At 41.0% G+C, this 14,163-nt stretch overlaps 1 protein-coding gene across 5 annotated transcripts in view; it reads left to right on the forward strand.

The window, feature by feature from the left end:
• MICAL3 (microtubule associated monooxygenase, calponin and LIM domain containing 3) overlaps positions 1–14,163 on the forward strand; it is a 162,705-nt gene that overhangs the window by 91,732 nt on the left and 56,810 nt on the right. For all 5 annotated transcript variants that reach the window (XM_062009811.1, XM_062009781.1, XM_062009786.1 and 2 more), the window contains one exon: positions 643–730. In XM_062009811.1, the coding sequence (XP_061865795.1) occupies positions 643–730 (88 nt within the window). The remainder of the gene's footprint in view (positions 1–642; positions 731–14,163) is intronic.

Consider the following 14,163-nt stretch of genomic DNA (forward strand, 5'->3'; position numbering starts at 1 on the left):
TGTAGTGGAAGCATTTATTCTTCAAATTTCAGATCAAGATGCACTGTGTAGTAGAGGAAGGTCTCCCGGCTTTTGTCATTACAGTTCAAGACAATTTGTCTTTTCAAACCCCTTTTCATAATTTTTGCATACTCTTATCTGAACAAATGGCATGCTAGTCACTTAACAAGTTCTGTTTAGCTTGCATGCTACAAACTGTCCTTCCTCCTGAAGTGGTATTTTTCTTTGTGGTAGTGGGGATACTTGTCTTCCTGCTCGTTTCTCAGGTTTTATTAGTACAAGCTGAAATTGTACTCCTTTTTGGAAGGATAAAGGTTCCATCCCAAAATTTGTGCCATACTTCCTGCCAAAAATAAAGACTAAAATCGATACTTGTTTTATTTCCCAGATGAGCAGACTTCAGGATCTTACTTCTTTGGCATTCTTGAATATCCAGCTTGTTTTTCAGAGCTTCAATAAAGCCATAAATTGAGAAGGAACGTGCTTGGTTCAGACCTTGACTTATATGATGATTAAGGGGTATCGTAATTGTGAGATGTCTTCCTAGTTCAACATGTTCAGTACATATAGCCTCACATGAAAAAAAAAAAAAAGTATTTCAGAAGCATTTTCAATTGTAATATGTTCCCCACATTCTTACAGGACACCAAAGGACCTCTGCAGGACGCCATGGCGAGTGATGGAAGTGGACGAGCAAATACCATCTCCACCTCAGCAGAGAGGGCCCCAGGTAGCTCCGCTTCCTTCTTTAGCAGGGTGGTGCAGTACTCTCTCGGCCTCTTTGACAGAGTTAGGGTGGCAAGCCAGCACCTGCAAAGCACAGTTTCCTCGATTGGGCACCAGGTAGCCCAGAACCCTTTGGACTCCTTTTTCATGTGTCAGTTGATGGCTTTTGGGGTTCCCTTTCTCTATGTCCAGTCAGAAGTTCTCATGCAGATCCTAGGGGAATTCTGTGGGCAGCCTGCTGACCAGTAAGAATTCATGTAACCCAACTTTGAGCTGTATAACTCGTGTGATTTTTGGGATGCCATGTGAATTTTGTGTTATATGAAATATTATTTTGCACTGTGGCTTTGGGGCCTAGATGTTCTCAGTCCTTTCAAGGACGTTATCTGAAAGAATTCCAGGAAAACACAGATGCTCAGTTGACAGTCTCCTCTGGGAGGGCGCAGACAAAAAGACTTTTAATATATGCAGCTCAATGGAGTTAAAGTTCTGATGCACTGGAATAGCTCACAAACTGGATTTCTGTGTTTGCTTGAATTCTGGGTGTGGTTTCTCATTCTCCCAAGCTTCTCTTCATTAATCTGGTACTTGACTGGGAAAGATCTCATTATCTCTGGATTGTGTCTCCTTTGGAATTCTGGGTGTCTGACAGCTAATGGAACTGGATTCCTTAAACCCCTTGAATTTTGTGGTGCTGGCAGGTCATGGTGCTCTTCCCTCACTGCCAGAATCTATGCTGCTCCTGGCCATGGCTTTGGGAATGGGATGGTAAATGTGCGTGTCCTACTGTTGAAGTAGTTTTGCCTTTTAACTTGAAACTCTAATTCCTTCTAACATGGGAGAAGTGTCTGTGCTACAAATGCTCGTTTGCCCAGCCCTGAAGTGCTCATTTAGCGATGTCAGAAAAATGAAGGAATTTGATTTCTGATATTTGTTCCAGAACACTTTGAATAAACTAAAACAGCTGCTTTTAGAGACAGAACACACTTAGAGCAACATTTTAAGAAGAGAATGTTTTTTGCAGTGACAGTTGAAGAAAGACCTTAACAACTTGCAGGCAAATAAAAATCACACTTTTGTTTGACTTGATAGATTATTCTTACAAGTGTTTTAGGATTGTAACTGCATGCAATCTGACAGAAATTAATTCTTACTGTATGCAGTTAATTCTTGAAGTGTAGTTCCTGTCACGGTTTCCTCTTTTGTTTGTGTGTAATTTCCATATGGCAAAGTGGAGGAAAGGGAAAAGGTATAGAAGAATAGACTGCTGTGGACAGATGGGTCCTCTACAGTGTTTTTTGTACAACTGGATAGATTTGAAATGGTTTTCTTTAAAAGTTAAGGGATTTCTTTTTTTTAAGCTGGAACATATTCTTTAAGATGAATGGAAAAAATATTTCTTGGAGTACAGGACATTTGATGTGAGAATAAGGTGGTTTATGGCAGAAAGCTATTGGTGATGAGAAATGGAAGGAGAGTTTAGCTATATATATCAATTAATTTATCAACGCAATTGCTGTCAGAAAGTCTCTTTCATCTGATTTAGTCCTTCCAACTGTTCAAATTTAATTACTTTTATAAATGAGAATTCAGTAAGTAGCATTTAAGTTGTCAGTAAGCAGGGCAAATGATAGGCCATGGTTTGCTATAAACTTCTCCAAATCAGATATTTCCATCTCTCCTTACGTTGCAGTGGCACAATCCTGTAGCAAAACTGTGGTACTTCCAGGGTGTCGTGGTTTAGGCCCATCAGGGAACAAAGGCCACGATTAGCCTCGAGTACCGAAGAGGCTGAGGATTGCTCGAGGGCAGGGAGGGCTTAATTGCCGCTTAAGGTTCAGGACAAAACAGACCAGGCTATTCGGTTTTGGGGAAGAAAACAGAAAATAATTTAATGCAAAATCAACCAAAACATAACCAAAATGAAACAACCCAGAGTAATACATCAATGGAGAGTCCAACCAGCCTTTTTAAGAACACCTTCTTGCCACCCCTCCCCTCTTCCCGGGTTCAGAGCCCTGATCCCGGTGTTTTTACCTTGCCCCCCCCTGAACGGTTCGGGGGGGCAGGCAGTGGGGGGTTCAGTCAGTCGGTTTCCGAGAGCTTCTGCCGTTTGTCCCTCCTCAGGACGGGTGAACTCCACACCAGTCCTCCCTGCAAGTCCGTGGGGTAACTCACAAGCATGGCAGACTTGCACGGGCTGCTCCGATGCCCACTTATTCCAAAGGCTGCAGCTCCTCTCTGCCTCTCGTGTGGGGCTGCTCTGCGGCGCGCAGGCTCTCCAGCACGGCCTGGGCCATGGCCATCTCCCCACACAGTCCCCCGCCCGTCCGGGCTCACCCACACGGAGCTGTTGGTGGCTCTCAGTCTTGCCACGAATCTCCACAGGTTTCAGGGGCACAGCTTGTATTCTCGCCACGGCTTGCAGAGGGGTCTCCGGTCTACTGCTTCTCGTTCCTTCCTCCTTCTCTGGCTGAAGGGTCCGCGTGGTGGCCTCCATCTTGTATCACTCTCCACCTCCCGACTCGCATTTCAAATTCCCGTCCCCTAAATAGTGATCGCAGAGGCGCCAGATTGGCCCAGCCGGGCCGGAGGTGGGTCTGAACCTAGGAGCCGGGGGAGGGTCTTCACTGCAACCCGCTCCCCCTGTTACCAAGCCAAAAGCTGCTCCTGGCTAAACCAGGACATTCCACCCCTCGCCTCTGCGAATCACTTATTCAAGAAAACATAAGGGAATCTGAACCACCTGCACAAATCAACTAAGATCAAACAGAATCAAACACTTCCCCGTGAAAATAAATGATATACACATAACACAATAAATACACATAAATAAAAATCCACCCCTAGACACGAGGTAGCCTCACCCAGTCGCCTGTTTTGTCCTTTACCACTCCCAATTCACCATCCTTATCACAAATCCCAATCTCCAGCAGCTCGAGGCCCCACGTTGGGCGCCAATTGTCGTGGTTTAGGCCCATCAGGGAACAAAGGCCACGATTAGCCTCGAGTACCGAAGAGGCTGAGGATTGCTCGAGGGCAGGGAGGGCTTAATTGCCGCTTAAGGTTCAGGACAAAACAGACCAGGCTATTCGGTTTTGGGGAAGAAAACAGAAAATAATTTAATGCAAAATCAACCAAAACATAACCAAAATGAAACAACCCAGAGTAATACATCAATGGAGAGTCCAACCAGCCTTTTTAAGAACACCTTCTTGCCACCCCTCCCCTCTTCCCGGGTTCAGAGCCCTGATCCCGGTGTTTTTACCTTGCCCCCCCCTGAACGGTTCGGGGGGGCAGGCAGTGGGGGGTTCAGTCAGTCGGTTTCCGAGAGCTTCTGCCGTTTGTCCCTCCTCAGGACGGGTGAACTCCACACCAGTCCTCCCTGCAAGTCCGTGGGGTAACTCACAAGCATGGCAGACTTGCACGGGCTGCTCCGATGCCCACTTATTCCAAAGGCTGCAGCTCCTCTCTGCCTCTCGTGTGGGGCTGCTCTGCGGCGCGCAGGCTCTCCAGCACGGCCTGGGCCATGGCCATCTCCCCACACAGTCCCCCGCCCGTCCGGGCTCACCCACACGGAGCTGTTGGTGGCTCTCAGTCTTGCCACGAATCTCCACAGGTTTCAGGGGCACAGCTTGTATTCTCGCCACGGCTTGCAGAGGGGTCTCCGGTCTACTGCTTCTCGTTCCTTCCTCCTTCTCTGGCTGAAGGGTCCGCGTGGTGGCCTCCATCTTGTATCACTCTCCACCTCCCGACTCGCATTTCAAATTCCCGTCCCCTAAATAGTGATCGCAGAGGCGCCAGATTGGCCCAGCCGGGCCGGAGGTGGGTCTGAACCTAGGAGCCGGGGGAGGGTCTTCACTGCAACCCGCTCCCCCTGTTACCAAGCCAAAAGCTGCTCCTGGCTAAACCAGGACACAGGGGAATAAAATGACACGATTTTATCAAATGGCAAAACTTGAAATCTAAGGCTCCTTCTGTTTGCTTTCTGCTTTTCTAAAGCAGTATATAATTGTAGCATAATTTTTAAAGCTTTTGGGTTTTTTAAAGCTCTGCCTCTTGTGGTGCCCAAGGTACTTTAGAACATACTCATCTTAGCTAGTTCAAGCTAGATCATCTTTATTCAGTGTATTGTGGTGCATTCTTCTGTGTGCATGACAGAAGTGCATTTAATGGTAGAAGCGTGAGCACTGTGTCTGCTGTCGTGTGTCATCCACCTCCCCTTTTTGCTAGAAAAATGCCATTAGTGGCTAAGATTTGGATTTTTTTTGTGAAGTGAGTTCTAAATATATCTTAAAACTACTGGCTTAACAATGGATAGGAAGCGGGAGTTGGCAAAATGCAATGAATTTCTAAAGCAAGCCACAGAGTCATTAATGGCAGGTCAAGTCTCAGTAACAGTTGTGTCCTGTAGGTACCTGTCTTTAGTTCCTGTTCTTGTGGGGTTGGTAGATCCAGAAACCTGTGATATGTTTACAGTTATGTATAGTTTGAAAAAAACAAACCAAACGCTTTTAAATTACCAAGTTGGATAATACAGTAGAAGAACAGGATATTATTGCTGAATAATCAAAAGGAATCTGTAAGATTACATCTCAGTGTAACTCCTTATTTTGGACTATTTGTGTATATGCTTTCTTGCAATTTCTTAAATTGTCTGTTTAGGAAATTGTAGACATTCTACTTTCACTGTAGAGTAGACAAATACCTTGAGCAAAAACCTTTCTGAAATGGAGGTGAAGGCAGAGCTGTTTCCAAGGCTTTACTTCACCCATTCAGTAGACTCATCTAATATAGGTCATATATCTGAAAACGGTTGACCTACCCTAAGGCAAGTGCCACCAAATTAAATTTAGCAATAGCAGCTGCCAATCCTCAGTAGTGAGGTGGTGAGGTAGAACTTGATGTGGGGTAAGTTGCCTCTTAAAAAAAAAAGTGAAGTGCTGGTTTCATATTTGATGGAAATATAAAGATAGCTTTTAAGTCAAAAGGAAAGTGCATGGCAGAAACATCACAAAAAAAAAAGCCTGTTTTCACATTTTATACCTGACAGAAATTCAACCCTGAATTAGCAAAAGTGCTTGTTCAGTGGGATTATGGTAACCCATGCAAGGCCTGCTTTTTAGTTGCCATGGAATCCCAAATGGATGTAAGTTGTATGGGTTCTCCCCACTACACTCACTGCCTCCTTTGCTATACCACCAAATCTGGCCTCTTCTCTTTTAGCCACTTTAACACTTAAAATATAGTCAAACCATAAAAATAACACTCAGCAGCTCTGGTCAGCTGAGGTAAGACCGATCACAACAAGCACTTTCTTCCGATGTGTTACTAACATGATTGGCATGTATTAACTTTGCTAAAGGTGTCAATCCCTCGCTGCGAGGCTGCGGCCTTAGCTAGAGTTTAACGTGTTTTGTCTGTTCCTTGTATTGTACTGGCAGTAGTTGCAGGGCACAATCTGTGATAAGCAAGTTGAGGGTTTTTTTAGCAGTCAAGTAGAATCCCCCTTCTCACAAAGGTTTTGCCTGGTTTGCCAGAGAGCCTGTGTGGCATCTTACATGGAGGCTACGAGGGATGTTCTCAGGGAGATTGTGATCAGACTGGCTCTTGCTATAATAGATCAACCCTTCGGTCTGGGAAGTGGCAACAAGCTTTTGAGTGATGGATGCTATTCTCTCTGGGGAAGGGAAGTTGGGGAAATCTGTTACTGTGCTTTGGTCCTCTAAACTGTGGCATGCTTGTCGTAGATTCTGTAACCTTTCTCTGTACCCTGTCTGCCTGTTTCTCTCTATCTTCTGCATTTGCCTTTGTGCCAAAATTGACGCTATTGCCAAGAGAAAAAAAACCAAACCACTTTGCTTTTAAACTGTTTCTCTCTTTGATAATCTGTAACTGCTGTGTCTTGGATTTTTTTTTATTATTTACAATACTTTATATGAATTTGATGTGCTTTTAATGCAAATGCTGTTCTTCTGTTTGTTCTAAAGGTCTGTAAGAACATATTTCTGAACTTTCAATTTTTTCTTGACAGATGGACTTGGAACAGTCTTTTTATCAGCTTCATGATATGTTTCTTGGGGTGACTTTAGCCAGTGATTTTTTTGTTGTAAGATGTTTCCCATTTCAGGCTTGTGTTCTCACAGGAATTTGTTTCTGACCCTATGCAATAGGGAGTTCATAAAGGAAAGACCTGTTAGGGAAACTAGTATGTCAAAATGTACAGTAATAAAAGACAAGTCATAATACCTTTGCACAATTACTTACCCGTGAAAGATTTAAAAAGCCAAAATAAGCCATAGTATGCAAAACTGCAATACAAAGTAGAGGCACTAGGTCTCTTGCTTTAATATCACAAAAAAGATATATGTATATGATATAAGTATGCAATATGAAAAGTTTAAAATCCTCCTATGGATGTGCCTTAAGTGTTTTCAGGAAACAATATTACGAGCGCAGCCCTTCAAAGTAGACTCTTAAACAAGAAATCTGTTGTATATAGCAAGCAAAGCTGGACTTTATAGGAGGAAGTTCTTTTGCTGACTTGGAGAGCTGAAAAAGGGTGTCTGCGTCCTCTAAATGGCATGCCCTTTCAAGTAAGTTATCTGAGACACATTTTCAAAAGGATCTTAACAGTCTGTACAATTTTAATGAATCTTTATGAATTCATCCAATATTATTTGCACATGATTCTACTTTGGTGTCTAACAAAGTACAAATACATTTTATATCTATTTCTGTACAGAAATAAGCTTCTTGTTCAAAACATTGCCTCATTCCAGTTCTGCATTGAACATGCCTTACTTGTGAAAATGATTCAGCTCAAAACAATACTGCTTGCTTGTGCAAGCAAACACATCTTCATGAAATTCTCCACCTGGTCACTTCTTTTCATTATTATTCAGATTTGTGTCTTGTTCTTGTTTTAATTAAAATTATTACAGAAGATAACAGCACACTAATTCTGTGACATCGTGTTCTGTTTGTGGTGCTTCCATTTTAAACCACTGAACTGTGCATTTACAAACATATCCATATTCCAAATTCTGTGCTCTGACCCTCCCTGCCCCCATTCCTACACGTACATCCATATTTTAGGATGCATCACCAACATGGGAGGAAAGATAATTCCTTGGATGTTGTCTGTTCTGTTTGGAGGAGCCGTAGGGGTATGTTTTGCAGGACGTAGCACATGATACTGAACCCTTTTGTGGGGTTTCATACAACTCCAAAGAGATTCGATACAAGATTTATATCTCTCCGTGGAACATTTACAACACAAACTTTAAAACCAGACCCTGTATTTTCTGGAAGTTGAGGAGATTGTGTGGGTTGCCTGATTAAGACCAAGGTTCAGTGCCCAGTGAATCCTTGCTTAATAGCAAGCCAGGAATCTCTGGTAGGATAAGTGCTTGACTGTTCCTAGTCCATCATGTTCCTTGTCAGTGTTCTTATCAGGATTTGGGTGGTTTTGGCATAAAGGAAAGGAGATTGTTAAAGTACCAGCAAGCTGAAGCCCAGAAAATTTGGAAAGACAGCAGCATGATGGAAAGGTTAATTGTTCTAAAGAGTGGTGATGCATCTGACTTAGTAGAGTTTCACTGAAAAAATCCTGGAAAAGTTTTGGGGCCCAAGGAAGGATACACAAAATAGCACTGTGCTGAGTTTGTGCTGATGGCTGGATCCTGCTAAGAACACTTTTTCTTGGGAGTAACTGGGCTCCCGATTCCACCTTTCTCTTCAGCTTTCAGACCTATAGACTTGTGCCACTGGAATATTTGTTTATTGTTTGTATGTGTATATTCTGAAGGGTGATATGAATTTTTCTGGGCACTTCGAGAATCATTGAATGCTTTTGTGTCTTAGAAAAACAGTATCAAGTTTGTGTGGAGTTGGATTTTCTTCATTGCAAGATTAAAATGTCCGGATATTTGAAAAGTGGAATTCGAGAAATGGCCATTTTGAGATTGTTTCCCTCAGACAAAAGGAGGGAGTGTGCATAAAATAAGCTTGGTGACAGATAATGTTCAAGTGAGACAATTAGTGCTCAGAAAGGCTTCATGTCTCCATTGTATAGCCTCTTTGATGATTTTGATTTATGCAGTTTTTAACCTGCTTTGTTTTGGGTGTGTGTCTCTCTGAATTATGTAACACGTGGTTTTCCTGTTGCTGTGAAATCAAGACATTATTTGTTCAACTGTGTGAAATGTTCAAGGGAATAAATTCCAAACAAACTTCAGGTTTCTGAGTTTTTCTTTGTCCTCCCCTTCCACCCTCCACTAATTCCAGGTGAGGAATGCTACAGGGAATATGGAGTTCAGGGAGAGTGAATTGAATAGGTCTGGCAAGCTCAAATGTAAAAGTCTTTTTGGGGAGCTCCATGGCACATATCTCCTGTCACTGCAAAGTACAGTACTTTTCAGACTTCTGTATTGTGTTTTTTTAAGAAATTTGCTGTTATGTTGTGGTTTGCTTGGAGTGCAGGGTGTATGCTGCATGGACAGCTTGACATGTCGCTGTAGAAAACCTGCCAAGGACCCTCATACTAAATATGCTACTGCTTTGACAAAGCTGGCTTTGGATAGATACTCTCTCAGTGTTGCAGCTTCACTGATTTTTGTCGATTTGGGAGGTGGTTTTGTGTGCCTTGCTGCTGGTCAGAGGTCTTTGCCACACTCTGTGAGCAAGGCAGTGATACACACATGTGAGGGGAGAGGTGGAACATGGGCGAGTGCAAGTCAGTGGTCAGGAGCAGGAAGTTGTAGCCTTTGCAACTAGTGTGACAGGTAAGCGTCCTGGCAGGATTTGGTTCCTTGATTGTTATAGCAACTACTGTGCTGGTGGGATGTTTCAGTGTGATGGAGAGATAGAAAATGTAAACATGGAGCATTGTAGCCAAATCCTGAGTCTACGTGTCAGCTGACCAATTGTCTTCTCTCAGGAAAATGGCACATGGGGAGATCACTTCCCTTAAGACCAAAACTATTCTGTCATATTCTTACCATGACAAGCAGATAGTGCTGGATCATAGTTTTGAGCTGCATTTTCTTGTTCTCAAAGATATACTGAAATAAATCTGTGTTTGGGGCTCATTATATGTCTTTTCTCACATGCTTCCCACGTTTCCTACAGCACCATTGGCAACTAATAGATTGTAATGGCAGATGACTTTTGAGAATCTAATTGTGAACAATATGTCTTCTCTTTTGGGTTTATTTGGCCAGAATAATTATGTTTAAATGGTAGCTCAGAGAACTCCAACAGTGAACCAGTTCTGCTATACGCAAGATTTCCTTCTTTGGAGGAAAGTAATCACTTTGCCTTCTATTTGCTGTGATTAGTATAGAATCATAGATTGGTAGGGGTTGGAATGGACCTTAAGAGATCATCTAGTCCAAACCCCCTGCAGAATTTAGGCTAAAATGGGCCTTTGGTTCTGAGAAGGAGCCATCAGCATTCAGCATAAAACTTCATGTGCTGGTGCGTGAAGTAGAAATGTAATTTTGATACACCACTAGAGCAGCCTCCACTGTTTTGTATCATGAAAGCTGTGAGCTTTATACCTACACATATGCTCTTCAGAATTCAAGTGTTTGCTCATTAATTAAAAAAAGCAGGGGGAATGAAGGAAAAAGAATGAAGGGAGGTGCATTTCCTGAACTCGTCCCCATTAGAGGTGAAATCAGACTTCCTTGCTGAACCCGTGTAGAGGGACATTGTTTTCAGCTGAAACTTGGAGAAAACAAGTATTTGTGTTATGGGAGGGCTCCCAGGCAATCTCACCTCATAACCTCATTGTTTCTGTGCTTATAGTTCTTCTCTAGTCTCATGCCTTTCACCTGTTCTCTTACTAATGCCTACAAGAAGAATTGAGCACCCCACTAGATGGGAGAGAGGTGCTGCCAGGAAACTCCTGCCATGGGCCTGACACTCAGAAGTCACTTTTTTTTTAAAGGCATCCTACTTTTGTTTGTAAAACAAAACTGAACCCTTTTCAAGCTTTTTTCCCTTCACTGCCACTCTTCCTCCTCGCTCCCATTCCAACCTAAATACTTACCTTAACATTTTTTACTGTAGAGGAAACTGTAAATATTCTGTAAATAGAGCCTCAGTTAACACGTAATGTCAAATATCAATCTTTTTTTAACCTTTATTGTGCAAATAAAATGATCTGAAAATGAGGAAGAAAAGCAGACAATTTGGACTGGGATATGTTCTTGTTGTCTGTACGTGCTCCTTTGCCTGTATTTCTGTAAAGAGAACACATTAATTTTTATGAACATGTTATCCTGGGATCTTGAGTTATACAGATGTGTCCTTCCATTGCGCCTTTCCCTTGTGTCTCTAACATTATTTAGGACTTGTAGAACTCAGTCAATGAATTAAATATTGTCTTCATCATACAGAAAATGATGTATCATGTAATTTTTTGCAGTTAACTTCCTCATAAAGAAATTATCCACAGAAAGTCTTACATAGCTGCTAATTAACATCTAACTGTTAATCCCAGAACTGAAACTGGATGACTGAAATTCACTACTAATAGTGAATAATAATAGTAATGTATTAAAGACTGGTTTTAAAAACAAAGTATCGTAATTACGTGGGTAAATCACTTTGAAACTTTGGGATACTGAGCCGTTCACAAACGCATGAAAATCTGTGGGCAGTCTTGTTTCCTCAAAAAACAGATGGCTTCCACTGAGGATGAACTGAATTAGCTTTTACAGGGATTTGGAAACTTCATTCTGAGATTTGACCTTTTGGAAGTGCTAAGATGTTTTCCACCATGCATCCCAAAACAGCTTACTTCATTGGATATATTTTGGTAGCAGTTTTTCCAACACGCATGTTGGCATGGACCATGTCCTTTGCAACACACATTGCTAGAGTAGAAGCCAGCTATGTGCAAGTTGTATTATGTTTTGGACATGTTACATTTTTTAATTGAATATGGTAGAAAGCAGAGTAACTGCTTCATACAGATCTTTTCCACTAATGTTCTGTAACAGTGATGAGAGAGTGTAAAGTACTTCTACAACAATGAAATTAATTAATAAATGTCTTTTCACATTTATGCCAATTAAAATGAGACAGTGATAGTTTTATCACCTGTTTTTATCTGCAGCATAATATATTAAGGTGAGAAACAAGGGGAGGAAACCAAACTTAAAACTCCAAACCAAAACCAAGTCAAACAAACAAAACCCTGAATGAAAAAACAAACAAATAAAACCATAACTCAAACCAAATGCAAATAATCAGAAGAGAAAGAATATCCATGTTGACCCTATTCTACTTTTATGAAGTGTATTTATGGAGAAAGGTGGAGTAGTGCTTCCTGAGCTGATCCTGGCAATGTGGAGTCTGTCTTAGACTTTCCAAACAAAACTGGGCAGATGCTCTTTAAGGCACTTCTATGCTCTGTTTAGTTGCTTACATCTTCTTTCAAAAATGTATGTTTAGTCTGACATTTCTCATGTTTGCTGTCATCCCAGAAGGCTGTGTTTTCTTTTTAAGGAAAATTTCATAACCATCCTTTCTGCTGTTATAGAAGTTTATCTGATAGCTTGTGGGTAGAAGAGTTTAAAAATAGGACTTTTTTTACCCAAGAGATGTTTCAAATACTTTCAGGCTTGGGTAACTCGGTGATTTTAAACATCAGAACTGATGTGTAAGTTATCTTTAATCAGTAATGTGTTTTTGGAAGCTTTTTTTCAGAAGTGGGGCAGATTTTTAATATAGCTACCTGTACACCTATGTGGAAGAATTTGTTTCAGAAATACTCCCACTGAGTTGTGAAGCTCTGGATTGCTTGGAATATTCAGTTGCTTTACAAGTTATATAACAGTATGGGGATAAATGTAGAAAATAGTAAAGTATGCAACAGAATGAAGGAGGAGATGTTGATGCTTTTTGGAATATATGAAGCTTTTACCTAGGACAAATATTTCCCAGTATGATGTCCTGTAACTGCCAGTCTCAAGATTTCAGCCTGTTCCATTTGCAGCACTTCATAATCTTGACACAAATGACAGAAATTAAGTAAGGACATGGTTAGTATCTGACTACATTCTGAAGTCCAGTAATTGTGGAAATCTGTAGTACATTGCAACAGAAGAGATAGTGGTTATGAGCTTAGTAGTTGAAGAAGTTACCCATTTGAAAGCTGTGTTTTGATCACAGTTTGAAGAGGAAACTGAAAACATTTGATATTCCACACTTTTATTATGTATCATAAAAATACTAGTTCCTGATTGGTTGTTCTTTAATGATCAAAACATCATTCAATATCCAAGGTGGAACTGGAAGTACCAGTTTCTATAAAAAGTAGGCAGTGTTTGTATTGATATATTCCTCTGTTACTTTTAGGTGGAAATGTCCTTAGTTCAGCTTTGTGTTATTTGCATAATGGGAATCACCTATCTGACCCCTCCCAGTGAAAGGAGATGTTCCAGAGGGCTGCTATGTACAGAGGGCAAGGATCAGATACCACAATGAACAAACTATACAAAGTCTTATGTAATAGGGAAGATACCAGAAGCTTTCTTTCTAACAACATAAAAGGAATTACTGTTTGAATTATAACTGGATAATCACTCTTGAATACTAATTTCCAGTTTACTTAACAAAACAGAGTACTTCACTTAAAAAAGGGAGAAACCTTGTGAAACGAGGTCATGGTGATTTTAAAATGCAGTGTAGCTTCTCTTCTTTCCTTTCCTCTCTGCCAGTTCTTGGATATGCCTCATCCCAGGTGGTAATTTGATGTAATATAACTTTAATAGCTTCCAGGACAAAATTTACACTTACAAAGTAATGTTATCTTTACCCAGATTATCCTTTAGTGCTCTTCAGCCTTCCCACGCTCAACTTCTTTTCAGAAAATGGAAATGAGGCCAGGCACTATATGATCGACCTGATCAAAATACTGGAGAGAGCTCAAACGTTTTAGATGGTACCAACAAAATGGAATATGATCAGTAACAGGTTACTGACTTAACAATATTCCAGAGTAATAGATACACCAATAATTCACAATATAAATTTACAATATATTTTGATGGAGGGATTTTATATCTCTAGTATTAGAAACATGTTTGGGCAGCATTAAAAGTGAAATCTGTACAAATGTGAAGATTCTCTGCCAGAAAAGATGTAATAAGAAGAATCAAGCTTAGCAGTATTCCCTGGGGCTTGGATTGGGTTACCTAATACCTCCTCTCCCCTGTTTCTTTTCTCCACCTACTAGCTACAACACTGGACTCTTTCCAGGAGTTAAAAATAGCTATATTCCTGGATTATTCTGTACCTCTACTATAACAACTTTTCTGTATTGTTTAACCATATACTGAACTTTTAAATTGCATTACATAATACTGAGACTTCATGCATCCACGTATGAAAAACACTATTTATCAAACATAACTTTATACA

The sequence above is a fragment of the Colius striatus genome, chromosome 1 (genome assembly GCF_028858725.1).
Source record: "Colius striatus isolate bColStr4 chromosome 1, bColStr4.1.hap1, whole genome shotgun sequence".
In the NCBI taxonomy this organism is placed as follows: Eukaryota; Metazoa; Chordata; class Aves; order Coliiformes; family Coliidae; genus Colius; species Colius striatus.